Genomic DNA, 27960 nt, shown 5'->3' with positions numbered 1-27960 from the left:
AAAGAACTTGTTTAAAGGGAAGTCACCCAAGTATTAGTTTTCAGCATGGGAAAACTGGAGACTTTGGGTGTGGGGAGGGGTGTTCAGAGCTGGGGAGAGAAGCAAGCATGTCTGGAGCAAGTAAAATGGGGAAGTGGACAATAAAAGGTTTGAGATGATGAATCCAGTCCTCCGAGTGCCTAACAGAGCAATGCTGTGTTGTTCCTTGTGCAGGGAGCTGCCAGTATTGGTTTGAAGTCAGAGTGTTTTGGCTGTATTTGTTTGGCAGCCTGCACTAATGAACCTTTGAGTCCTGCTGACCAAATGATCACCTTGGGGCTGGAGGGCATTCTCAGTCCTATAACCTGACACAGTCTCTACCTGAAACCACCACCAAAAGAGGGGAAACCGCCTTAGAAATCCGTATACATACTGATTGCTTAAGCTGTGATGGAGTCTGGTGGCAAACGCGTGTGCTGCTAAGGGTACTTTAGGATCTAGTCTCCTTGGTCCGGCCAGCTAGGCGATCTGGTGGCACTTTCTTTCCAGCCCACGTGGTCAGGCTTCCTCCTTGCAAGAAGTTGTGTGGATCTTGTCCTTGCGTAGAAAAGCACATCTGGGTCTCATGGTTTAAATGCAGCTGGGGACACTGTTAGCTGTCAGGTCTCGCAACTACAGAAAATTCACTGGCATGCCTCATGCTGCTTGTATCCAAGTCTTATTTCCATTGTAACTATGGCAATCGGAGTAGACTAGTAAGAAAGTGTAAACGTATGTGTCCTCATGCCCTATGTTGGTGTAGAGGGTTGCTAGATGCATCCACTTAACTACCTTATCTTGAAGCCATGCTTCAGTGAGAGAGATATAGATATATATATACACACACATATATATATGTCTGCAGAAAAAAACCCAAAAACACTTTCCTAGATGCTCTGAAGTAGTGGGGAGCCTGGAGTCAGGTGGGTGGGCAGCTGAGATCTTGCAGGTGGCTCTTTGTGTGGACCAACAAGACAGGGTCTTTTTTCCCTGGCTCTTCAAGGTGTTAAATTGTAAGTCCAGTAGAGTTGACCCAGAGAGTCCTGAAGGTGACTTAGGGGAGAGTATTGTTTGAACTTAGTTGGTTTAAGACTGTGTTCTAATTTCTTATAAAAATCCAGGTTTGGTCTGCTAAGCCTCATGCAATAGTGTGGGGAGAAGTGAAGTTGTGACACTGAACGTCTGAGAGAATAAAAGATCTGTAAAAGAGAGGAAAAGATTTTTAACCTGTATGTTAAACCTGAGGTCTTGGGGAAAGGTCTTTAAGTAGATCAGAATTTAAGGCTATATTGAAGCTTTTTTCCCCTCCTTCATCCATTGTAGTTCAGTTACAGAAAGCAGAACATTACAGAAGAAAAATGATGAAATGCCCACGACTTGAAAGGGAACAGTATTCAACAAATTTGTTAAGTTACCTTTCATAAAAGAGCATAACTGGAGTTTTCAATAGCTCTGGAGCTTGTCTTGCAACTCTGCCAGGTTAAAAATCTTTTCTTTTTTTTTTTCCCTCCTCCTGTTCCTAACTAATCTGCAAGTGATTGCGTTTTAAAAATTATTTTTCTCTTGAATTTAAAGACTTTGACAGATGGCACATGTAGAACCTGGAAAACTTCCTGAATTGGCAGAGTGACCATACCCCTGCCATCTTCCTACCGCAGTATCTGTAGGTGCGTAGGCTGTGTGTGCTTCCAGAGTGCTGGGTGAGATACCAGAGATTCCTCTGCTGGGAATATGCAGAGAGACAGTGATAAATCAAAAAGCATACCTGGCGACAGGTTTAATCTGCAGTTAATAGGTAACTTAATCTACTGCTTAGGTGGGTAATTTGATTGTGACTAGAAACAGCTGATTCGGAGCAGCAGTAATCTCCAGGGTGCATACCTGCGACGTTTTCCATGTGGGATGAATATCAATCTTTGTTTAGATGATGCGAGTTGGTTTAACACTTTTGAGAGATCGAGACGTCAGACTTGTGCCTCACAATAGACTATTCTTTAGGCTAGAGACTATCATACCGAAAACAAATCTTAAGACCTTTGAAAGTTGGTTTATCGTGCCTGTCTTCCTTTCAGGGACTCTGTCCAAGGAAGACCTCTTAAGCCAATAAAAGCACATGGAGACGCTTGGTTTTGAATGTGCACAGGCTGTCTGGCTCGATGCTGCATGACAGTTGTTCTCGCCACTGAATGTCCTGAGTTTTGTAACAGTGATTGACTACAGAGCTTGTTTTCTATTTACAATCCTTTGGAGTTTCCCTCCCCCACCTAAGGCGTTTCAGAAAAGGGCAGTAACTTGGCACTTAAATATCTCTTTGCGATTTGTGCTGTTTAACTTGCATGGAAAGAACATGTAAGTCTGTATGCAGTTACAGTCTCTGAAGAGAACTGACACACTAAAAACCATGTTTAAAGACAATAGCAAAGAAAAGCTGATTTATTTTTTCTTTTTAAATCCTAGTTTTTTATCTGCTGAACATATGAATTGGTATAGACTTCTGTCCCTATAAAATTTATTACTTGTTGATGTGGTACAACAGGGCCTTGGATCCTAAAGGTGAGCAAAGGCTTTTTGTATTCCTAGGGTAGGACTACTTTGATAAACTGCTTTTAGACAGACAAAAGAGATGTGATCTTAAATCAGTGTTAATGTGTGACTGACCAGGAATGATATCATCTAGAGATTATTGCTTTCCTCTGTTTCTGCGGTGTTAACAAATGAATACTCAAGAATGTAGCAGTGAAGCAAATGGGTCTTGATAAATTATGCAGTCTTGACTCCAAGTATTGTTTGAGGTAATTTATGATCTTCCATTGGTGTAGTGGGGCTGTGGCATAAACTGCAGCACGGCCTAGAGTAGACAAATTGGTCTGGTATTGTTTAGGAACATATTTAATCTATCTTGCTATAAGTGAATCGGTGCCTTTTGCTGAAACATCTAGAGAAAGACCAGTATTTTGATACTCAGTCCTAGATAACCTACAGATAAATTTAGAGTAGTCATGCCTTTTCCTGTTCTCTAAATACTGAAATGATAATAAACATAAAACTGTTGCAGTATAAGGCTGAATTCTTTTCCCTTATACCTTTACCTAAACTTTTTTAATCTTGGTGGGTTTACAGGCTAATAATGCAGTTCTCTTTGTTCTTGATGTGTTGTACCAACTTCAGAACATCTATTCCAGTGGCTCGCCTAATTTCACTTCAGGTGCACTTACAGAAGACTGTACTCCCGAAAGTGAAAAACTTTTTTTTCTTTTTTTTTTTAATACATCAGCCAAGATAAGAGATTTCCATAAATCTGTGCTTAATTCTCCCAGAACAAACTGGGTAAATGAGGCAAATCTTGCCCTGAAAATGAAATCTTCAGATCTGTCTTAAAAATATGCTGCAAACTTTTAGGTGTAGAGTGGGAGTTAGATGGCTGTAGACAACTGCTTAGATGTTTAAAGACTAGCAACAGTACAAGTTGGGTATCATGCCTACAGTTAGATGTTTGAGGCGGTCTTCACCCCCACCCCCCACCCCCCAATGTGAATCCTGTAAGATTTTGGTTTTAAACTTAAGTAAATGTTATGGAAAAAAAGTATCTAGAATAAACGACTTGATTTATACATATTGGGTTAAATAGACTTTCAAACTTGCTGTTGCCAAAAACGGTTTCCTCCCAAGGTAATTGGCTATATCAATTGATCCCAGAAAGTTGCTACCTCAGGAAAACTACAGAAGCCCAGTAACTCCTTCCTGGAAGGAAGCTCCTAGGACTTTGCATGCCTTTCTGATAGAGGAGGAGGCTACCATACCTCAGCCAAACTTATCCTGGAACTAGATAAAATAAAGCTTCCTCAATGAATGCATGGTTTACATGGACCATAGGCTGCAACTCCTCCGGGAGCAGTTTTTCCAAGATGTCTTTTACCCTTGTCCATGACTTAACTGTCCCATAAATCTTGCTGGGAGCTTTGGTTTGGTGACAGTTCATGCCTACTAGAGAGCCGTGGGTAGCCTGTTTAAAACTCAGACTTTTGTTTTGAATACATAATTGATAATTAACAGTGAACAAGACAGGAGCTCGCTTGTGGTGGGAGTAAAAGGTCTGGCTCTGCAGTCTGCTCTCTCTCCCCCAGGCACCCTTTTTTTTTTTTTTTTTTTTCATCTGCTCAAAGGTGGCATCACTTGTCTTATACTGCAGGGATATCTCCAGCTGAATGCCACTGGTTGGGAGAAATGCTGGGACCAGCAAACAGTGCTTTATATATTTATATGCTTTTGTTTAGTTTTGTTTCCTTTGTTATGAAGCAGCAGGTAAAATCACTTTCTTGACATTGGCTTAACACTGCCTTCTCTTTTGTCATTTTTAGTTCTTTGGCCATATGCACCTCTGAATATGTTTGCAGTAGATTTCTTTTCAAGTGATGCTTAAAAGAAACACTCACCTTGCAAAGTTGCTGCTAATAATCACTTAGAAGAGGAAATGCAAGACTGGAATGCAGATTTGCATGGGACACCCTATTTGCTATATTGCGTGAGAACAAAGCCATAAGAGAAGGCAGGCGGGAAAGGGTAAAGGGAAGAAGAAGTTGTGTAACTAGGTGTTGAAGGCCAATGCTGCATAATGATCTCAATGATCTTATGGGTCTTTTCCAACCTAAATGATTTGATGATAAGTGGCTGTCATCTTAATTAACTCCCAGATGTCAATGTTTTCTTTCCACAATTGAAAACATAGCCTCAGTTGGTGAGAGCCAGTCTTCAAACGGTTAGGGTCTAGGTGTGAAGGGAGGTTTCCTTTTTTGCCTGGACTGTGGAAATAAAGGAGAATCCATCCAGTGTGAGAATAGTGATGTTGGGCTTTTGAATGAAATATCAGGTCGAATGTGTTTTCTAGGCTACAGACAGCAAATGTGCAGATTTGCTACTCCAAGTTGATGCAAATCCTCGTCACCTCATCTTGCTCTTCTCCATCTTCCCCCTCCAACTGTTTTCAATAATAAGTTGATGAAATGTCTTCAGTATGGTTTCTGACAGTTTGTTTGTACTCTGCAGGTCCTGTGAAGCAGTAGATGTGATTTGAAGAAAATTTGAAGGAACAAATGGCTTTAGCTGGCTGCCCAGACTCCTTTTTACATCTTCCTTATCGGATAGTAAGTTATGAAACTGCATGTTCCTGTCAGCTTGTAGCATCATATTGCTGTGTGCTAGTGATTGATTGTGCATTCAAACTTTTCATCAAACTGCTAATGGCTGTCTGGCAATTCTCTGGGTTTTGCTAATGTTTGGGAACAGAGCCTCTGTCACCATCCTGTGTTCAAGCCCTGCTGCTGAAAAAAATGAGTCACTAATATATACTGATTAAGACTTGATATCTGTCCTCAAAATAACCAGTTCATATTTGGGAGAAGGCACTTGTTTCCAAAAGAAAAAAAGGCAAGCTACGATACCAGTGAAATGCCTTGCACCAAAAAGTATCAATGTTTGCTGAATGCTATTTGTAGGAACAAAGGCAGAGATTTTTACACTTGGTTAGATCTTATGTTTGTTGAGTCATTATGCTGTATCTAAGCAGCCAATATGACATATTACAAAAAATATATTAAAAAAACCCTCAGCTCAATTCAAAGGTGCTAGGCAAAAATGCGCTTAGAAGTTGGTTTGGTTTTGGTTTTTTTTTTTTCCTCCAGGCACTTGTGGTTGGCGTAATGCATGCTTTGTATTTTTTATGGAACTGCAAATTTGCTATTTAGGACATGACCTGTTTTTTGCCTTTTTCTCTCTTGTTTTCATAGTGTCCTTACCACCCCTAAGGATTCAGTTATGATTTTGGGCCCTGCAGATACACAAATAATTAAACAGAGTATCATATGACATTGAAACCTTTATCTCCCCAGAGAAACATTACTAGTAGTGATTACTACAGTCATGCTGCTCATTTGAAAGAAAAGAAAAAAAACAAACAAAAACAACAACAAAATCCCCAAGACACCTCTATAGGATTTATACATCTGTTTCGTAATATGTCAACTTAGTTTTTTCCCCAACAGGAAACTTCAAATTAGTTAAAAGACTAATGTTGGTATATGCCAAGTTGTCAGTTCAATGTACCTGAATGCTTTTCCTGATAACAGGAAAAAATAACAGTTCCTTTATAACTGCTTTTGCAGCTATAAAAATAGAATGGACTATGAGAAATCGGATGTCCTGAAAATCTGTTACTATACTTGGATCTATGATTTTAAAAGAATATGTGAATAGATGTGCCTGGACTTCATAATTTTGATGCACTGTGAAATTATGCTTCCAATTCATTTAGAGCATCATCTGAGTCATGATGTGAAGCTGAGGGAGAGGAGAGCTATGTAAGAAAACTTGTCATTGTAGGCAGTCATTTTTGAGCTGCAAATTCTTCACTGGATGTCAAACTTCCTCATGAAAATAATGACTTAAGTGGTTCATAAGCAGTAAGAATGTGAATTTTCCTTGGTACCTCCCCTTGCTCTTGCAAACCCTGTAGATGATATGCTTTAGTCTGGGGCAGTCAACAGACTCAAGTGTCAAAGCAACATGGGTGACTTAAGATGCTGGGAAAGTGACTCCCTGTTAATTAATTATTTTTTGTCATAGCATAACTGGGTGTTAACTATCCTAAGTGCTTGTAACCAGTTTCAAGACTAGCTTTGGAAGCCCATTCACAACTACTGTGCCTTCTGTCAGAAGTGAAGTTCACATTAAAAAACCCCTGAACATCTGTTTTTCCACCCCTACTAAATCTGACTTAGAAGCTTTCATCAACTTGTCTTTCAAATTTGGCTACAGTGCCAGTATTGTGTTGGTAAAGGACTGAAAGAAGGTTAAACTAAATATGCTCTAGATTAGAGTGTGAAGCAGTATTCTATTTTTTTCAGTACATTTTCTGACTTAATATGAATGGAAGGCTATAGAGAACATTCCTCCAAAGTCCTCAAGGTTGGGACCTTAATGCTGTAACTTCAGTGTTTAGGATATATTGATGCATTGGAGTTTGGGATTATGTTCAAAGCAGACAGCAAGAGAAATGAGAACCTGGATAAGTGAATATGCACTACAAAATATCCTCTAGGATGCCTTGTTGCCAACCCCCCTCTACCCTTTCTTTTTTGGGGGAGATGGGCAAGGTATAGATCTCTGACTTTCTTACTGGCCTCTTTGTTTGTTTGCAGTGTTTGCTGCTTTCAGAAGCCTTTGGGTCTTGTTTAAGACTTTTTTTTTTTTTTAAACTTTCTCAGGAGTTAGCACATAAACCAGTCACACTGAGTGCATTCTCCTAGAAACAATCTCTAGCTTTGTGGAAAAAAATCAATACTACCTTTTAGTGGCTTTCAGGAGCTCTTTCCAAATTCTCGAACTCTTCAATAAAAATCCGGCAGTGAGAATTGGCAGTGTTTGTCTTCTGTTCCTGGAAATTCAGAACATAGTCCCAGAATTTCTCAGAAAAAATGGGATGATTTACTGTGTTTCCGTTCTTTTGCAATCTGTAGTCACAACAGTGTTTATGCACAGTGACTTGAACTCTTGGGGAAGATTTAGTTCTTTAACCCTTTGATGCATGAGTTGTACAAGTCACAGTGACATAAGTAACAAAAGGATGGGTTTTTTGCCTCAGTTTCTGAAGATAAAATCCTGGGCATGTGGGAATGTTCTGTTCATCTTCTATTTTCTGCCTTCTGTTTATTTCTCATAACCAAGATGCAGGCATGACTTTAATAATTAATAGAGTTTTTTTTCAGAGAGCTGAATTCTTATTAGAGAAAGGACTTTTTCACATCATACTCATGGCCTAAATTGGCATAAAATGCACTGCAAGCACTTGGTCACAAACTAGAGAGAAAATGGAAGTTGCTTTCTCTTACGTGTACAGAGCTGTGGATTTCAGGATTGATAATAGTCCTCTTGGCCAGATAAAGGAGCAGAATATTGCACATCATACTTGAGAAGCGTTGTGCACTTCAAGAGTAGGGAAGTAAATACCTAAGAGAATTAATCAGTTAGAGCCTAGCTACTCTAAAAAAAGCCTCCTTTTATGATGTCAGATTTGTGGAAGTGAAGATGATGTACTGCTGTTACTACAACAGCCACGTTTCTTTGCCTTTAGCTGGAGGAATAGTTAGGCACAGGTTCTCCAGGTTTTAGTATGGCAGCTTTGATCCTTGTTTTCCACAGTAAGTTTGGAGGTAGTCTGATCCAAGTCCGTGGCATATTGAGGTTATACTTGTTTTCCTAGGGTGCTTTGTCTTGGGGGGGGTGGGGGTCGGGAGACTTGCTTTTTACATTTTCGGGGGTTGTTTGCTTTGGGTGGTTAGAGAGGGTTTCTGTTTTAGCAGGAGAAAAAGAAAAAGATGTTGTTTATATCTAATTCAGAGTTACCTTGGTGGATGCCATAATCCTCATCCTCATGAAATCCAGAAGCCTTCTATGTGAATTAGTCTTATTTCTCCCACTTTAAAATTGAACAGTCTGATACTCAGTGTTAATATAGGTATGCATGCTGCTGTCCATGTTTGCGTGAATAAAATGTCTTTTGTCTTAAAAAAACCCACAACATAAAAAAAAAAAATCAATTGCAGAATTTGTGTCCAAGTAGACTGAAAAGACAGGGAAGGGCTGTCAAGACAGCTGTCAAGGCTGTTTTGGTCCTCGTCTGCCTGACACTCTCTGAATATCTTCATTCACTTAGCTATTGACAGTGGTTTATCGAGACTGTGGAGATCTTTCTTATGATTTGTAGTGGGTTGGCCCTGGCTGGACGCGAGGTGCCCACCAAAGCCGCTCTATCAGTGCCCTCCTCAGCTGGGCAGGGGGGAGAAAATAAAATGAAAGGCTCGTGGGTTGAGATAAGGACAGGGGAGATCATTCACCAACTACTGTCACAGGCAAACTGACCCAACTCGGGGAAATTAATTGAATTTATTACCAATCAAATCAAAACAGGATAACGAGAAGTAAAACCAAACCTTGGAACACTCCTTTCTTCCAGCTGCTGTTGCACAGCAACTTTTTTCCCCCTTCTTAAATACGTTATTCCAGAGGTGCTATCACTGTTGCTGATGGGCTTTTCCTTGGCAAGCGGCAGGTCCATCCCAGAGCCGGCTGGCGTTGGCTCTGTCAGACATGGGGTAAACTTCTAGCAGCTTCTCACAGAAGCCACCCCTGTAACCCCCCTGCTACCAAAACCTTGCCATGCAAACCCAATACATGATTTTTAAGATTCAAAATAGATGGCAGCTTAATGTATTCTCATTAAGCTTAAATGTACAAGGATGCTGCTTGTATAGAATTTGGCCCGGAATCTAAGTTTCTCCAGCTAACGGGGCAATATGGAAGGACCAGAGTGCACAAGCAAGCTTTTAAAGTCCTTGGGCATAGCTGAGTAAAAAGAGTGCCAGAGGCGTTATTGCATTGCGTCATGCTTCTACATATTGTATGAAGAAATGAAGCTGAAATGTTGCTACTGTCAATGCAGAAAGTCATCAGATTTGTGAAATATGGTGTCAGTCAACAGATATTTTGTTGATGATGCTCTTAACAGTTTACATGTATGTGGTGTAGAGGGTTGACGGACTGCAGCAGACAAAAAGTACAAAGCAGTGAGAACATTAGTGAATGTTTTTTCAAGACATGTTGCCTCCAATATAAAGTTATGAAATCTGTCTCCCTGAGTGCAGCCCGCAAATGTTTTTTACAGATAGAGCTGATGCTGTTTGGTAGTTTTTGTGGAAAAGCAACTGGAGCTGGGTTTCCAGCCTCTGTCTATTTTTCTTGGAAATAAATCTGTTTAAAAAAATTGTCACAAGCAGTTGTTTTCACAAACATTGAAATAAAAGTGTGGTGCTTACCTCTTAAAGAGGCCATTGGAAGTGCACTTGCCCCAGCTATTGAGTGTCATCAGGATATTGTATATGAAGCAAAATAAAGTCAAAGAAATTTGTATCTCGCACTAAGTTTTTATACAATTGATCACGGTTTCTCTTCTTACAAGAAATACCCATCAATTACTTTTTTTGCTGTACCAGTTTACCTTTCTACAATTCCAAATGAAAGTCTGTACTTAACTGTTTGCACTTCCACTTTTGTATTCTAATCCGCACAGAAGTTGGTTGGCAAAACATGAAGTGTTTTTTGAAGGTGAATGTGAGCAAGAAATTTCAAGTGGCTAGGTCCACATTTCTCAATTATGTAGGATTTTTCAACCCACCAAAAAAAAGACTCAAAGCACTCTTATGGTCAATCATACCCTTTACTACTTACGTTCCTACTAACAGTGGTGAGGAAACAATGTAGGTGGTGCAAATCAAGTGGGGAAATTGCATGTAAAGCAGCTTAATTTTGCATCTTCCTGTTTCATGCTCACGCTTGAACAGTAGACTGAACCTATCTTTTAATGTTGTTATATCATTATTACATACAAGCATTCTCTTAAATTTGTCCCTTGATTTAGTTGTACTTTTCATACATGTTTAGATCTACACTTCACTACTTTTTTACTTAAGAGAAGGCTGAGGGGGCATCTTGCAAATGTACATAAGTACCTGAAAGGAGGGAGCAAAGAGGTCGGAGCCAGGCTCTTTTCAGTGGTGCCCAGCGGCAGGACCAGAGGCGATGGGCACAAACTGGAACGCAGGAGGTTCCCTTCGAACACCAGGCAACACTCCTTCACCGCGAGGGGTGACTGAGCGCTGGCACAGGTTGCCTGGAGCGGTGGTGGAATCTCCATCCTTGGAGATTCTCCAATGGCATCTGGATGTGGTCCCGGGCAGCCGGCTCTGGGTGGCTGTGCTTGAGCAGCGGGGTGGACAGGGTGACCTCCAGAGGTTCCTTCCAACCTCGATCATTCGTTGATCCTGTGAAAATCAAAAGCAGTGGACCTCTTTAGGTTCTCACTCGCATGCAACTTTGAAGATGCGACTTCCAGATTGTAAAAACACCCACGTTGATAAAAACAGGCCGTCTTCTGGTGTTTTCTCACAAAACTTCATGAGACCATTCTGAAGTAATGGTAACAATCAACTTAGCAGACTATAGCACCAAACGAAATCCTGCATATTTTTTTCTTATGAATGGGATCTTTTCCAAATGAGTAAATATTTAACAAGCTGTTTACCAACTGGTTATTTTGGAGAACTACCAGTACGAGTGTTTTCATGTTAGTAACAGCTCTCACTTAACAGAAGAGAGAAGTTGATGTACCAGTCCTAAGACAGCTTCATACTTCAAATGTCTGTGTAAATATAAGAGAATAGAAACTTGAAACGTAGGAGAATGGAAGTTGTTTTTTTTGGTTTGTTTTTTTTTTTTTTTTTTTTAAATTGGCTTTGTTATAGTCAACTGGAATTACATTAGTGATAGGTTGGGGGGGGAGGTTAATGAACCGTCCTCCTACAGATGTTCTGTGCTCTGCATATAAGTAAATAATAACCACTGGAGAAGATTATTTTGTTTTTTAAGAGGAAGATAAGATTGCTGTGCATTTGGAGCTGTCACTTTTCAAGAAAGTGCTGTGGCTCGGATAATTCTTAGTGTTGCTGTCCATGCCAGTTGGCTCAGACAGTCCTTTTCTATCCTTGGAAAAGACCAGCGATATAATGCTGTCTTATACTTAAGTATTTCCAAGAAATATATCTAGATACAGATTTTGCTGAAAGTTATGCCCAACAGATTTTCTTGCCTTACACAGTCTAAAGGGAGACTGTGATCAAAGGAAGGACAGTATTTTATAAGCACTTATGATTTCTTTTTTTAAGTTAAAAAAGGAGGGGAAAAGAAACCCCCCAAAACAACCCCACAACCAAAATCCTGTGATTCTGCATGAAGCTGTTTAAGTGTGATCAACTCAGAGGAGAATTTTTCTGTTTCTGAAAAGAAATGGTGGGTACAGTTTCCAAACTTCATTGTTAATGTGATGTCTCATGGCAGGGATCACTTTGTTTCTACACTTGCAGACCATCTAGTTGTAATGCTGCAGCTGAGTCCTGCACTGAAGCTGCTGATTCAAACAAGAACAGATAGCCTAAATTCACTATGACTTCGGTGGTGGATGTGCCACGTAGTTTGTAAAGCTAGGGGTAAATACATCGAGTCCACCTAGCACTAGCTATGACTGAAAAGGATCTTCACCTGCTTCCTTTGCATCCTCTACGAATTTTTCTTTCAGTTTCTAATACAATGCAGTCTGAAATACTTTTAGAAGTTCTCCCTAGGTTCCCACAAAACTCTGCTATTTTTCAGGTGTGTCTTGCATTCCTAGCATCGCAGGTACGTTCCCTTCATGGAGATGTGGGATGGAGAGCGCGGCATAGAACAAGGACTTTGTTCTTGAAGTATTGGCTTTGCTTTTTCAGGATGGAGTTCTACCAAATTGATTAGCTTTCAGGAATCCTTCATGTAGAAAAGGCCAGATTATTGGTATTAATGGGCTTTTATGCTAGATAGTATTGATATTTTAATCGAGGCATTAAGATACAGTGTTTTTCTTTCTGGTTTTGAAAGAACAACAAGCAATCAAAGGTAGAACACAAATGCCCAGCAAAGCTCTCAGGCTTTACTGCTATTTTAAGATAGCTTTGGCTTGCGTACTGCTAAAACCAGTGTGCATATTTGAAATTCTAGCCTCTACAATGAAAAGACAAGCCTTCGGAAACAGCCAGTGGTTTTGGAGCATGCTTGTCCTTTGCAAGCTGAATGTTAAACAATGACTTAAGACTCTGCTACACACTGGCTGTAGCTCTTGATGTCTTACACACTGGCTCCATTTTTTGACATAATTTTGGCAAGTGGGGGAACCTGGCAATCCTTCATGCTAGAGGCCTTAGCTCTAATAAAGCGCTTTAGTTATTAGCACAAGTAAATAGTTGTCCATTTGTGCTTCATTAATGCATATTAGTCATACAGTAAATACTGTCATGCTGGCAAGTTCCCCAGAATACTGAATACTTCTGCACAGTTCAGGAGGGGGTTTCTGACAAAGTGGTGTTGGCACCTTTCTTGAAGAAGTTCCTGAAGCTATTAGTGTAGGAGAGTGACAGACCATTATTTCAGCTCACGTGGGTTTTTGTAAAACTGATACTTCAGTGGAGGCAAAGAAGTATTTTTGATGAATTTTATGCTGCTGCAGTAGGTCCTTCTCAAGTTAGCAGTTAACTTTTCTACAGTCTTCAGCTATATCTGAGGGAGGTTGCTTTGGGCTGTGGGGACTATGAATGAGGTGTCTGCTTTTCTATTGAAAATAATTAGGTATTCTAAAATCCCATAAGATTGTCCAATATTGTAAAATTGTAACTATATCTTTGAAGAACCTAGCATGTGCAACGTTATGAGGAAATCAAAAGGCAGCACAATGATCCACGATCTGTTTTGGTTTCTTGAGAGATAAGACCTTTAATATAAACAGTATAAAATTGTGAACTGAAATTTCAGGTATGACTTGTTCTTTGGAACAGCCAGCATAGATTTACCAGTTGCCTTTTTATCCTTCGAGTGCCTGGCAATGACTTCAGGAGGACTCGCTCCATAATCTTGCCAGAAACTGGGTAAGGCCGACCAGCTTCTGGTTCCTCATGTCGTCATCCTTGCCCATTTTGAAGATCAATGTGATTTTTGCCTCTGTGGTCATCAGGATTTTCCTCTGATTAGTGACTGACTTTTTGAAGATAAGAGGGAGTAGCCTTGCAGTGGTATTGGCCAGCTTCCTTAGCACCTTCTAACAAGTCCCATCTGGTCCCAGGGAGTTGGTCCAGTTAGCTTGTGTGACCCGTAGCCTTCCTTTGCTGTGAGTAATGGTTCAGTCCCCCAGATGCCAACACTATGCTCAAAGCACTGGGAGATGTGAGGACAAGCTTTACTAGGAAAAATGAGGTGAAGAAATCATTGATCTCTTGTGTCCTTAGCTGCTGGGTCCCGTGCACAATTGAGCACTAACTAGACTAGTATTAGCCATCCTTTTGCCCTTGGTTACCTGTAGAAGCATAAGCATTCCTTATTTTTTCTTGGCATCCTTTGCTTGCTCCAGCTCTTCTGCTTGGGCAGTATCTCCGTGTTCTTTCTGCATAACCTCTTCCTGTTTTGACCTTCTTTGCATTTCAGCATTTGAGCTGAGGCAGGAGTTGCCTGTCCATTCACCCTGGCTTTCTGCTGTTCCCCTGTGACTTTCTGTATGACGAAATGGAGCATTTTTGAGCTTTGAGGAGGCTGTCCTGGGAGATCAGCTTGTTGTCCTGGGCCTCATGGTCCTTCAGAGCAGTCTCCTATGGGAACCTGACAAGTAGATCCTTGAGCAAGCCCAAAATCTGCTTTCCCACAGTCCAGGACTGTAATTCTGCTAGTATTCTTGCTCCCTTTGCCTACTCTTGTTACCTTCATCTCGGCATGGCATCAGGCTGCCATCAACCTCTACCTCTCCAACTGGTTCTTCTTTGTTTGTGAGTTGACTTTGCTAGCTTGTCGGTCAAGTAGAGTGCTTCCCCGGTTGGCTCACTGATGACTTGTGATGTGAAGTTATCTTCAACCCACTCCAGAAATCTTTGTAGCGTCCAGCTGGAACTGCACTGTTTGCTTGTGAGTGGGTCAGAAATGTGATTTAGCTGATCTCCAGTTTGTCTTCAGTTTCTCCCCATCCCATGTACTTGGCTGCAAAAATGGATTTGTTTGGCCTAGGCAAGACAGGTACTCTCAGCTTTCATCTTCCCCAAGATGATGGGTGCCTCTTTTGGAAACAAGCATTGATGTGGAAAACGAGGGACTTGCCAGTGTGACAGAAACCAAGGAGAACCTAGTGGTGCTAGCCAGGAGCCCAGGTGTCTCCTGGCCCACTTCTGTCCTTCGTGGCTTCCCAGCCAAGCTGTTGGTACTCAGTCTCCTGTCATGGTACCCTCCTCCTCCTCCTGTCTTCCCTGGTGTTCACTCTCTCCCAAGGTTTACATCCCGGTGGGCTGTTTCCCATGCTGCACTCTCTGAGGAGACCTACTGCCAGCTCTATCTTCCCCAGAACCATCCTTGGGGCAGCGTGGAGAAGCTCCCCCTCGCTAAGTGCCTTGTGAACATCCACCCTCAGGTCTGACTGGTGCTGCTGTCCTTTGGTCACAAGTGCCCCTGGCTCCAAGTCTTTCGGTGGGGATAGGCATGAGGCACTGGAGTCCCGGCCAGATGTTGCCCTTTCCTCTCCACTGGGGGCCCACTGCAGAAGAGATGCCGCCTTCCATGCCCAGAGCATGAAGAGGCAGCGGCGGGTCGGGAAGTAAGGGCTGACACAAGCTTGAAATGGGCAAACTGTTGTATTGGTTGTAAAGAGACTGTGCCTACCCTGGCAAGGCTAACCTCTCCCTTTCCTGCATGTGGGTTTTCTGGCTCTTCCACCCCTCTGGCAGAGCCCTGAGCTGCCCAGGGTTTCCTTGAGTGGAGAGTCGTGCCTGGGGGAACTTGGGAGAAGGCATTTTGGCCCTCCTGGAAGGAGATCACTGCCTCTTTCTGGAAGACGTCTTGGCAACGACGATGTCAGGAGGCAGTGACTGTACCTGTGGCTGGTCCACCTCCGTGAGCTCTCTTTCCTAATTGGCCTCTATGGGCTCTGGGTCTTCTGCCACCCGGTTGACTGAAGCCCTTTAGTCCTGCACAGTCCTTCCATGTGCTATTACCCCGTTCCCCCTCTGCATATCCTTCTTTTCCAGAGCCCCTCTCTTGGGCTCATCCTTCCTGCACCAGCAGGGAAGCAGAACCCCTTGGCAAGGCCGGAGCGGTTGCTGTGGTCGCACCGCCGTGACCACTTGTCATGGCCTGTTGGAAAGATTTCTGAAGCAGGTAACTCTAGGATTGTATGTTACATAGACATTCTTCAGTGTCTCGTGTTATTTGCACTTGTTAGATCACTTCAGCTAGTCTCTTGAATGTAGCAGATTACCCATTTATTAAAGCAACTTACAGCACGTTTACCCGCCCACACATGCACACTCAATTTATGTGAGATTTTTTTCCTGCAAATTCATGACAGATTCAGAATTTTTCAAACCAAATGTTAGTGTCAATATTTGAGGTAGTCACCTTAAGCCTTTTGTAGCTGGAGGCACTCGTAGAGCCTGTTCTCTAAGGTGAAGGCAAATTAAGACTTCAGAGTGCCCATTTCTCTACTTCTGACCATACAGAAGTGTAAGGCAGTGTGTGGCAGGTTTGGGAAGAATGCCTTCCTACATGCGTGCTGATGAAACTTCTGTATGAAATATGGTGGGTTTGGTTTTTTTTTTCCCCTGACATGAGCAAATGGTTAACTAAGTGTGCCAAAGATGTTCTGAAAAAGGCATCTCTTGCAATGTTTTTTTTTCTGGAGTCCTCTATGTCCTCAAAATTATGACAAACTGCTGGCTGTTGAATATGAATTGGCTGGATGGTTTAGTCGCAAACCATAACTGCTATGCTGGATGAGAGCAGGTTGGAAAAATAGTTTTCTGACAGCATATCTTTTAGAGCATGACTTGCCCTGGAGATTAAAATAAACCCAAACCCACAAGACCAGAAACTTCTCATCGACTGTCCCACTAGGGTCTTCTGGAACATGTGTTACTAGGATGCAAGATTGCATACGTGCTGTCAGTATTGTGGTGGTGTGCTAATGAACTCCAGGTAATTTGCCACAGTTAATTTTCTTGTGTTAGCTAGATGTAATGGTCTTCAGTTCAACTGTATCCAGAAGGTGTCTTGTTCCTCTCACGCACAGCTTGCTTCTGAAGCCTAGTTCAAAGTTTCTCTCCTGTCTTCCTCATCGCACGAGTTGTTTTTTTATTTGATCTCTGGTTTGACTTTAATCTTGGCAGGAATCTTTTCCACTACCTCTATTCCACAGATCTGCATTTTTGGGTTAGAAAGAATAGCTCAGAACTAAAGGAAGCAGTATAATAAATAGTGATTGTGTGGTAAAAGTTACCACCCTGAAGCCTGGAGTTAATCACCATCTCAGCTGAAGCATGGTAGCTGCTCAGGTGCAAGCTGCTAGCCCCTTGAACTGCAAAGTAAATAAATCGCATTCCCCCCCACCCCCCATCTTCAGCAATGGTTTCAAGGAAGACAAAAGAAGAAAGGTGTTTTAAAGCTGCTTTAACACTGATTGAACAGCAGTTCATCTGATTGCATCCTATCTTCCTTGGAGTGAAGTAGAAATCCATTTTCAGAAACGTTCTTGTGGTTAGTAGCTGTAGCATTTCAGCATTGCTAAAGCCAGCACGATCAAATGTTGTGCATAGGGCAGTATTACAACTGTGGGATTTCTTTAACTTTTCTTCTGGCTGACCAGCTTTGCAATCTCTGTTGAAATCTCTCCCTGTTTGGAGACCCTGTACCTGGGCAGGTCTTGTTTGGGGTGGTTTGCTTGTTTTGTTTCATGTGCTACCTTGGCAATTTTTGGCACAACAGACCTTTCCTCTCTTAGCATACTGGTAGTTATGAAAACTCCTTGATCTGTTGAGGCATTAACATAGCCCAGTATTCAGAGGATTTGTGCAGAATTGAAGTAGCGACTGCTGCTAACCACGTTGAAGCATTGCAGTGTCTGCTCTGATGTGCTGTGGGTAACTCTGTTGGATGTGTCCAGTAGGCGTTGGCAAAAAGTGGGGAGAAGCTGTACAAAATAAGTGGTCACTCGACACACGCTGTGAACAACTAGTTATAAACCAAACCAAAACGAAAACCTTCCAAGCACGAAGAGGTGGTTGACATGCTTGCTTTTAGCAAGCAGGTTTTTTTCCAAGTGCCAGTTTGTGCAAAAACTAAAGATTTACACTTTGTATTGGGTTTTCCTGGGACAGCTTGCAACTTTACATGTAACTTGTTACTATTTAAATGCAAATTGCTGAGCTTTTGCAAATTTTCTTCCTTTAGAGAATGTTAAGTCAATAAAGATTTTCTGATAAAGCCATCTTCTTGATGCAGGATGACTGGTAGAGCTACCTGCAATTAGCTCACTTTCCTCAAGGAGGGGAAAACATGGCAGCCACCACATTTAGAGAGAGAGATATATATATAAAACCATATATATTAATACTGGAATAAATGCAGCTAGCAATTAAGCACATTTTATATTGTACCTACATTTTTTTAAAATCAGACAGAGATAGGTAAAGTATCCAGAGCATTGAGAGAAGTTCTCAGGCTACAAAGTACCTTTGAGCTGCTTGGATTTTAGTATAGTCAAACTAGTTCTTTTTTGTATTCTGATAAGAACTCTGAAAATGTAGAAAATACTGCAAGTTTCTTTCATTTTGAGAAATGGGGATAAGACACTGGCACACTGAAATATCCAGGACAACCCCTGTTGTTAGTCTTAGCTTAATTTTTGTTGTGTTTTCTTTCTAACTGTTGTGAATTGACAATTTGTACGTAAGCAGCACTGCAGCATAGTTTGTATTAGAAATATTATCCAACCAGTGCTAACACCTGGGGACAGTGACTCTATGAAGTCTAATAGAGCATCACTGTTGACAATTTTTTTTAAAATTTTTTTTAAGGAAAACTTTTGAACATCAGTGTGAAAGGTGTAATGATGTGACTTTCTTAAAACTGAAGGTTGAATGAGATTCAAACATTATTAAAGAAAGAAATGCAGAAATATAGGCATCTTGGTTTATTGATAATAGTTGGTGTTTGGTTTTTTCCCGAGGGCTTGCAAAGTAACCTATTACTGCAATGTAAGTAGTACAGAAGAACTTTATTTTTTTTAAGTACCCATATACTGTAGACTATTTCTTACACCATCATTTTCTCTGCATAAATTACATTACTGATTTGCTCTGAGAGAGTGGAACCCTGCCGTTTGGTTAGGGGAGAGCACAACGGTCTGTTCCAATATGAGATCTGTTGCTGGGTTGTTAATCATGAAAAGGCATGATTGCTGTTCTTTAGAGATGTGTCTGTGATTTCTGTGGGGTTTTTTTAATAGGTTATGGAGCTGTCAACTGAGGTGTATAAATCTTTGCCCCATGTCTGAGATTCTTAAATATCTTCTTTTTGGTAAGGCTTGCTGTTCTGGAGATGTGTAGAGTTAGTTCTGTATCTAGCTGAAGGCAAGCCACCTGAACTACAGCTATCCTTATCTGAGTTGGGTAATTAGTTCTGGGGCAGATTGCACCATGTAACAGGTAAGCAGTCCTTCACCTAAGCAGGAAGGTGTGTGGTCATTAATATTTAGGATCATAGGTTTGATCAGACGGGATAGCCATTTCTAGACGTAGTTAATCACTTATCTGGTGCCAAGGATCGCCCTTCAGGGAAGGGGGGGACGGGTATCAAGCACACCCTAAATTGCAGCAATTGAGCAAGTTGGCTAGAAAGTGGAGAGATAAGGTCCGTATCGCTGATAGTTGAAGCAAGTAAGGATAGCAAAGTAGTCTTGTATGAAGTTGTTCAACATGACACTTGAAATTCATCAGATTTTCAGTTTGAAGACCTGAAGAACAATTTCGTTGGCAATCTAAGAGTTACTTTGCTCACTGGCGTCTGCTGAATTTTAATGGTCTGTGTGAGCACAGTGGTTCTTGCCCTACAGAAGGTTTGTCATTTTATCAGCTCTGTCAAGGGTTGTGAAGAATCATCTTCACCGATCGGCCGTTCAAACCCTCAGTTTGAACCTGAACCATCAGGAAGACAAAAGGGGATAGCACTATTGCCTTTAAGAAAGCAGACCCACATTCGCATGGGATAAATTCCTTTGCTCTGTGCTTCATGCTACTTTCATTCCTTTGTTAGAGTTTCATCAGTCTTGAGTTTTCAGGGCTGCGTAGCTATAAGGGTGCATAGACTTGAATGTAATTTAGGTTTTCTGCCTGTGGTTGCTGCTTCCCAAAGTGTAGAGATTTAAATATCTATTCTTAAAGAGAATGTGCTTGTATGGAAATAGAGGTTCCTGCAGCTGAGGTCGCATCCTCTGTTCCCTCCTCCCTCCCCTGGCCTGAGACACACAAACGTGTTGCTGCGGTGCCAGATCCCGGAGTACACCAGGTCATCCTTCATCCTTTCAAGCTCCGAGCCTTCCAAGGTTAATGCGGGGCGTCCTCAGCCTGCGCGGGGACAGGCTGTCCGAGGCCGTTTGCAGAATGTCCCCGTCCGCTTGGTGCAGGGGTGCTGTCAAAACCTGACTCCCAAAGCCAGTGCTCTTGGGAGCAGCTGGCCAGCAGCTCTGCTATAACTGGAGCTCTAGTATATCTGATGCCAAGTAGAACAGACGAGCTACCTTGTATTTCACAGGTCTGAGCGTGGGGAGGGCAGTGGGTTGAAAAGGATCAAATATCCTGTACCTGCTTTCTGCGTGTTACGACTTCCCCCCAAAGAGCATGAAGAACATATGAAGACTTTTTATTTTTCTAGTGCAAGCTAAAAGAAAATTTTGAAGGCGCTTTCTCAGAATGGACAGGTGTGTTAGCAGGTGCGTGAAATGCTGAAATTTTCCATCGCACCTGGGTACAAATATTCCCATTATATTTCTTTTCATCTGTCTGGTGAGGAAGGAATATAGTCTGCCTATGCAATTCAGAAACTTGGACAAAACGTAGAAAGTGACCCTGGTAAGGATTCTAGAATAGGATAAAGGTTTTATGTGCAACAACACGTCATTATGGGTTGCATTAGTCCCTTAGATTGTGTGAGCACCATCTAGTATGGTGGTTAAAACCTATGGATTGCTAAGTTCATTAGAGCCTTGCTGTGCTTTTAACTCAATTTAAGTAGTGTAATCTATTAAGTATCAGTTCTTTGATAAGAGAATGATGCAAAATCTCACTGAAAAGCCTCTTTAAAAGAGGAGGAATATGACATATTACTTTAGTTTACTTTATACTTTCTCAGGGTGAGAAAATAATTTTTTTCTGTTTAATTCCTGTTGGTAAATACAATTCTTTCTCATAGAAAACAGATTTTTCAGGGACTTCATTGATTCAGTCAGTATTGACCAAAACCAAAGAGCTTGGAACATGCAGTAAATTAGGGTTTTGGTAGCTTTGTCAGTAGCAGTCCCTTGCCAGTGAGAGTGACTTGCTTTGGAGGTAAGGCTAACTTACAATTAAGTACAAGCTAAAGATACATTATCAGGATCTATGGGCACCAGCAGAAGAAACAGAATTTCCATATAAGCGTGTAATTTTCTACTGTGAAGAATTTGCTAATATAAACTTCATTTATTCAGTGGTGTTTTGTTAGAAATGAAAAGGAACCTAGTTTATGTTTTAAAAAAAGAGGCGAAAGTTACTTGATCAGAAAGTAACTGCTTCATTTTTCATCAGAAAGTAAGTGCTTTCTAGCTGAAGACAGCTCTAAAAAGTTATTGTTTTCACCAAGAACCTTGTGCGTTTGGGTTTTTTTTGTATTTCAAGACTTGATTTTAGCTGTAAACTATGTAAACTGTCTCTAACAGCCACAGTGGTTTTAGTCTCATTAAAAATAGAACAAAGCTTTTAGCATTTCTAAGCCTGTCAGTTGGATTCCCTCCTTGCTAGCTGATTAAAAGACAGCAACCATGATGCATTGAATTTGCTTCTACCATAATAAATGGCAGTCTAGTCCAAAAAGTGCACACTGTGCAATACACTATCCATTTTCTCTGTGCAGAGTACTGGGAGACAGCTAAATTCTTGCAGAAGCGGTTAGTTTCTACTAATAGAGGACTGGATCTAGTGAGAGGAATTTAATTTGACGTAGTTCTTGCCAAATTCTGGTTTCAGTAGTGTTGAAAACCCTGCTAACGCCAATTTTGCTAAGACCAGCCTAGAGAAGCTCAATCTGTAATGCTAGCGTGTACGCATGCTGTAAAAGTGTATTGCTGAAGCTGTCAGCTAACATGGTATGCTCACTCCTGCCTTACTGGAGAAAAGCCTTTTAGGAATAAACTGCTGCGACCAGATACTGTTGGAGGTTGCTAATCATGGTCCAGCTCTTGCCAGATTAGATTTATTTATTTCCTGAGGGGCCAAAGAGCCACTTTTTTTGAAAGAAAGAAGCTGGCTAGTAGCTAATAGCAGGTTTTGGCGTGAAACAATACTGCCCTGCAATTGCAGTACAGTATTGCAATAGATAGCAGTTGCAATACAGATAATGACAATCACATAGCTGGTAATACTCCTTAAAATAAGTGTGAAACACCTTCAGAAAAACAACTTTCTGGCTCAGCTATAGCAGTATATTGTATAACCATATCAGTCCATGTATTTAAGAAAGCTTTTTTTTTTTTTTTCCCCCTTGGTGTAGGAGAAGATACACTTCATTGACTTGGGGTACACACTATGGGGTTTTGGTGTTGACAACAGGGTCCAAGCCCCCAGTTTTTTGCTGAATTGAAGGACTTTCTGGTCAGTGGGTTACTGAAACCCAGACGGGGGTCGGGAGAGAAGTTCCTCCTCCAAGGTCAAACTGGCAAGCCTTTCTGCCTTCCCCTGTATCATGGGATGTAATATAATTCCTGTGATTCATTTAACAAATTCCCTGCTGCTGCAGAGACATAGACCACGGACGCAGGTCTGTCTTGTCTGTCAGTCTCTCTCATTTTCCTTCTTTCTTTGCTAATTCCCGGTACGTTGTGTTTCTTGTGGCTGTCGTGTATGTTGCGTGGTGGGCTGCTGAGGATTGTACGAATGTGTGGATAGCAGCGGGTCTGTGCGCCCTGTCAGGTTATCGCGTGGTTTGGTGATTTGCAGCACTGAGGATCACACGTACTGTGGTGTGTGGGGAGGATCGTGCTGCTGCCTTTGCTGCTCCGGTAATCCCAAACTGGGTTTGTTTGTTCCTGGTCTCTAGGGTTATCGCTCTCGGTCTTGATAGCCAGTACTGTAAAATCAGAAGGATTCCTGCAGTTAGTGGCTTTGCTACTTCAGGAGAGAGAGACCGACTTTTGACAAAGCTAAGTGGCTTTATTTTAAGCCCTTGTTTGTACAAGCTCTCTTAGCAATGGGAATGCTAAAATTCTAGGTTCACGGTTACTCTGTTGACTTACTGAGCCTTTCACTTGGCTCTTACCTAGTCAAATGACTATAGTTAAGAGGCAGGAAACCTAGTTACAGGTCTTTAATTATGTAATATGTGGGTTGTCTGAGAATGCGCTTTAAAGTTTTTTGCCTGGTGTGCAAAGCCTGTTTTTTCTTTATTTCTGTGACATGTTAAGCGCTGGCCCAGGGAAGATGGGATTGGAGCTCTGGAAGACAATAAAAAATATGAACTGTGTTTGAATAAACTTGAAATCATTTGCAAAGCAGGGACTTTGGACAAACCCAAGAGACTCATGTCCCTCATGACTGTACTTGACAAATTTCCTCAAGCTCTGGGGTGTTAGCAGGCTGAAAATGCGTTGTACCAAACAGCTATCTGGTAGGGGACTGTGCTGCTGTAGTTAGCCACTAAGAAGGCCAGTGACTTAAATCGTTTAAGAAAGGAGTGTCATATGCATTACTAATCGATCAAGACTGTGAAGTTTGGATTAGAGCTTGAACATTGGTCTGGATCTGTCAGGTGGATTTCCTCCTGTAATAGCCTATGTGTTTGCCTTCACAGGGCTAGGAGTAAAATTGAGTGACAGAACAGAAATTCTGTGGATGGCTGTGGGTACCAGTAAGCTATAGGAAAGTTTACTTAAATTAATAGCTGCCTACTCGGCGCTTACCATAATTGAGTCTGTTCTCCTCCTTGTACATTTGATGCTTTAAGTAAACCAAAGCTGCAAAATGATGGTATAAAGAAGCAGCATAGCTTAGAAAACAATGCAGAAGGTTACTTTACATAAATGCAAATAGTCTTTTGTTTGGGAAGCGAAGGATCATATGAAGCAGCCCTCAGAAGAAATGCTGCCTAATCTGTTTATTGCCTAAGGAAACTCCAGCAGCATGTTAAGAATGGCAGTACTGGGTCAGAAAAAGAAATGTTCATCTACCTCTGTGTCCTTCGTCTGAGAGCAACAAGTTGCAGCTACAAAGAGAGTGTGTAATTTCTCAACGTATTTACTTCCTGCTTCTGGAGCCTGGAACTGTGTCCAGTCTTTCACAGCCCCTGGTGGACACCTCGTCAGTGAATTTTAATAATTGCTTTTTTTGGAAACCACTTACACGTGAACACTTCGCGATAGTTTCCTCGGTCTGCGCTAGCAGCAGGTACTTCTTTTTGCTTTGCACAAGTTGCCTGACCAGAGTAAAGCTAAGGTGGCTCAAGTAATGACTTAGCTAATTTTCTCTTTATGCTCGGGTAGTTTTCGGACACCTCCCTTGGTGTGATAAAGTAGCACCAGCAGGTAGGCAGCGAGCTCCTGGCAGGGCAGGAGTGCCTCTGTGCAAACTGAGGCGTATCTGCCTCGATAGTCTCCTAAACCGCAGCGGGGCCCATCGGCACGTCTGACTTGACTTTCTGTTGTGCTGGACGGTGTACAAACATCAGAAGTATGTCATGATCTTAATTTGTCGCTGTGGGACTGCTGGCATGAGTACGCGTGACTCTTGCTCAATTGAACCTTTTGTTCAGGGGCATGGCTGTGTGGGTTTGCAGACAGCTACAGTAAATCCAAAACCAGGGACTGTCGTCTTGGTGGTCTGGACGTCCTCGGTCTGGCCGTGCTCCCAGGAGCTTCCGAGAAGCTGTGCTGCCACTTGTAGCCTTCCTTCATCTCGTAAACTTCCAGCGAGTGCTGAAGTTGGAAAAAGTTGAAGCCTTCGGTAGAAGGGGATTTCCAGACCCCTAGAGAAAGCTACTCTGTCTCTGCTCATGGCGGGTCCCTTTGTTTGCAAAGAAAGAAAGAAGGGAAGTATAGACGATCCTTTATTATTTGTACTTTCGGATCTGCTTCCTCCCTCCTCTAAGCCCTATTTACCTGTAAGATTATCCTAAATGACTGACTGGATAACCTTTGCTTGAAGGGACCAGGGTGAGAGAAGCAGCAGTAGAGTAGGAGCAACGTGCTGGTCCGCCTAATAATGCTGTCTCCTACTGATAAATACTCTTCTGAGCTAAACTGCAGGTGGGAACTGTAGCACTTGGAGCCGAAGAAGTGATTAAAGAGCACGTGCAGACAGCAGAGCTGCTGTAGTATATGGCTGTCTGATTCTCTGATTAGAGCACCAGGTTTAATGTTTTCTTTGATAACTGAAATGCTTATCATGCCAGCACAAACAGCAGCAAACATTGTATGTCATAGTTGAAGGAGTGCAACTTGAAAGGCTTGGTTATAGATGGAAAAATAAATCCAGATTGTCCTGGTTACTGATATGTAGAGATAATGCTGTCTATGAGCGGACTTTGGCTCTTAATGCGATGCAGCGTGTTGCACTTAGCGTCATGCAATGCAGGTTTGCAAAAGGGCACTGAAATCTAACCTGTAATGACGGTGTTTGGCTATATGAAATGCAAATGCTTTAACGGACTGTAAAAAATTAACACTGCTTCAGATCCTTCTAGCACTCTTGCTAGTCACTCGATTAAATCATCCTTGGTCACAGACGCTGGCTGACAGAGAAAATAGTGCATGCAAACAAGTCAGGGAGGGCTAATGCTCAGCTAGCTTCTAAAAATACTATAATAGCTGGATGGTACAGTAAGTTAAGTAACATGCTTTAATTTCATATTGAGAGCATTTATTGGAAGAGGAGGGAAAGCTGGGGATTAAAACGCAGAGCAAACACATGACTTACCGGGAGCCCGGTTTCAGCGGCGGCGGGGGGGTCCTGATGGACCAAAGCAGGTGCCCACCTTGCTGAGGGCATCGGCCACGGCCCTGAGCCCCAGCACAACGAGGCCGCTGGCACGGAGCAATTATATAACTTTTTTTTTTCCCCCTTTCTTCTCTTAACCTTGTTCCAGTGTCTGTCTGATCTCTGCTGCAGCTGGCCAAGTGCCACTGTTTGTGCACAACGGACACAAACAGATTCTGGAGGGTCATGTGAAACTACCCCGAGCTCTTTAAATCGCACTGCCCTTACCTTTTCTCCTCTGCTGCCTGCATTGCTTTAACAGGTGTGGTTTTGTTTATGCACGGCTGTTGCTTTACTTTAGCACCTGGGTTCCGCTGGCCCTCGGTGCCAGGAGAAAGCCTTTGGTTCCATGCCTTGCTCAAGCCGCAGGAGAAGTCCACGGACCTTCTGGGCAGGGGTTTGCACCTGCAGAAACAGGCAGGGGCATCAGCTTTGTGAGAGCAGCACCGGCAATCATTCGTCATTGAAACCTCTGCTGCTGAAAATTTCGGTTTATCTTACCGTGACCTTGGCTTAAGCTTTGTGAATGAGGCCTGTGGTTCTCAGCATCTTCTGTACAGCTGTAAGGTGATTCCAGAGAGGATGAATCTTATTCCTGTAAATTATTGGCAATTACTAGTTAAAAAAAAAAAAAATCTGCTTTAATTGAAAAGTTATGGGCTTGCAGCCAGCTTGTAAGCCTGAAATAAGGTCTTCTCAGTTAAGTGTTCACAGGTTACTGCTGTGGGAAACCCAAAGGTAAAAAGATGCATTTTGGCCACATCTCATCCTCTGTTACTGCATAGTACTGCACAAATCTTGCCTTCCACTTGGGACTTGTACGTCTTGGGACAACCGAAAACACATTTAGGTGTGTAACAAATAGTTTATAAGTGGTTTTTCTGTTCCACCTTTCGTTACCGTTGGGATGCCCTGTTGCTCTTCCCAGCCGAAAGGCAATACGCAACTGCATCCACACGTTGGATGTCAGGATTTGTTCCCGGGAGGTGGAACTGACGCTGCTAAACTGCGTCAGCAGGGTTTTACCTGCACGATAAAAGTACGTGATTTGGAATTGCATGGGGGGAAACGCACGAGGAAAGCTCTGCATTAGAAGGAAGGATGTTCTGCTGCTTTGTTCTTCATGCCTGAGATGTTCACCTCTCAGCCTTTGTACTAGGTTTGAAATAACTGAAGAGCAATCAACTTCAGCTTTAAGTTTTGACTGAAACTTTTCCTAGATAAACATCTCCTCCCCTCTGGTGTCCTTGGAGCCTTTGAAAGAATTATGCTAAACTTTCTGGGGAGTAGACTCTTAATTTTGTATGTGCTTTCTGCTTCCTGCAGTGGCCTTCTCGTGCTGCAAGTCCCAAATTTCCTGCCTGAATTTAAAATGGAGATGTTGTGGGCCAGGTCAGCGCTGACCGTGTGGTATCCCAGAGAAAATGAGATACATCCAGTGAAAACGACTAGTGCTCCAAAAGTGGTAATAATGTTAGGATGCGGTTCCAAGAGATTTGACAGAGACAGGAGCTTATGAGTTGCTTGTTCCTAACATGTATTCAGTTAGCTCCGGTGAAAGAGCTAACAAATATTGCCATGTTTCAAGAAAGTAAAAACAAATGCAGTCATGCTGACAGGAGGTCTGATTATTTTTTTTCTTGATTCTTAAGAAGCAACTAAAAAACTTGTGTGAGATTAGCTAGATGTGGCTCATGAAACAGCAGCCAGTGTCACAAAAACCAGTGGCAAGGATGTAAAGAGCTGTAAGGGGAAGTGGCCAGTATGGAGGCAGAAGGCTGAGTGGTCTCAGTTGTATCTGGCATAGATAGATGGATGCCATATGTATCTTATCATATATTGTTTACTTGTAAAAACCTCCCTTGGTCTTACCACTGCTGGCAGTTCTTGTCTTATAAACGCCTGTGGGCTCCCGAATTGATCCCTGATGGTGAAGGCACTCAAGAGTGGTGCTGGAGTATTTGAATCAAAGCTCAAGTTATCTGCTGTTTGAGACAGTCTCTCTGAATAAGAGATAATATAATTTATTTCATATCCTGTGTAACTATATACAGTTCTTACACCCAAACGCTACATCCATTATGGTTTTGAGCATTGGCTTATATTCTGTAGATGGAAATGTTGGGCTGAGAGCTCACGGTTGCACACAGTTGAATTGCCACTCACTGCGTGCATGTTATTGCTCTGCCATTAATTACAACGTCATTTGCTGTGAAGGTGGTTCCTA

General features: G+C 42.1%; 1 protein-coding gene across 2 annotated transcripts in view; it reads left to right on the top strand.

Annotated features, from left to right (window-relative positions):
* GRB10 (growth factor receptor bound protein 10) overlaps positions 1–27960 on the top strand; it is a 148500-nt gene that overhangs the window by 32089 nt on the left and 88451 nt on the right. For both annotated transcript variants that reach the window (XM_075022693.1, XM_075022692.1), the window contains exon 2: positions 5062–5159. In XM_075022693.1, the coding sequence (XP_074878794.1) occupies positions 5109–5159 (51 nt within the window). In that variant the 5' untranslated portion in view covers positions 5062–5108. The remainder of the gene's footprint in view (positions 1–5061; positions 5160–27960) is intronic.

This window comes from Buteo buteo, chromosome 3 (assembly GCF_964188355.1).
Source record: "Buteo buteo chromosome 3, bButBut1.hap1.1, whole genome shotgun sequence".
Classification (NCBI taxonomy): Eukaryota; Metazoa; Chordata; class Aves; order Accipitriformes; family Accipitridae; genus Buteo; species Buteo buteo.
Note: the sequence above shows the minus strand (reverse complement) of the source record. Positions and strands in the feature narration are given on the sequence as shown.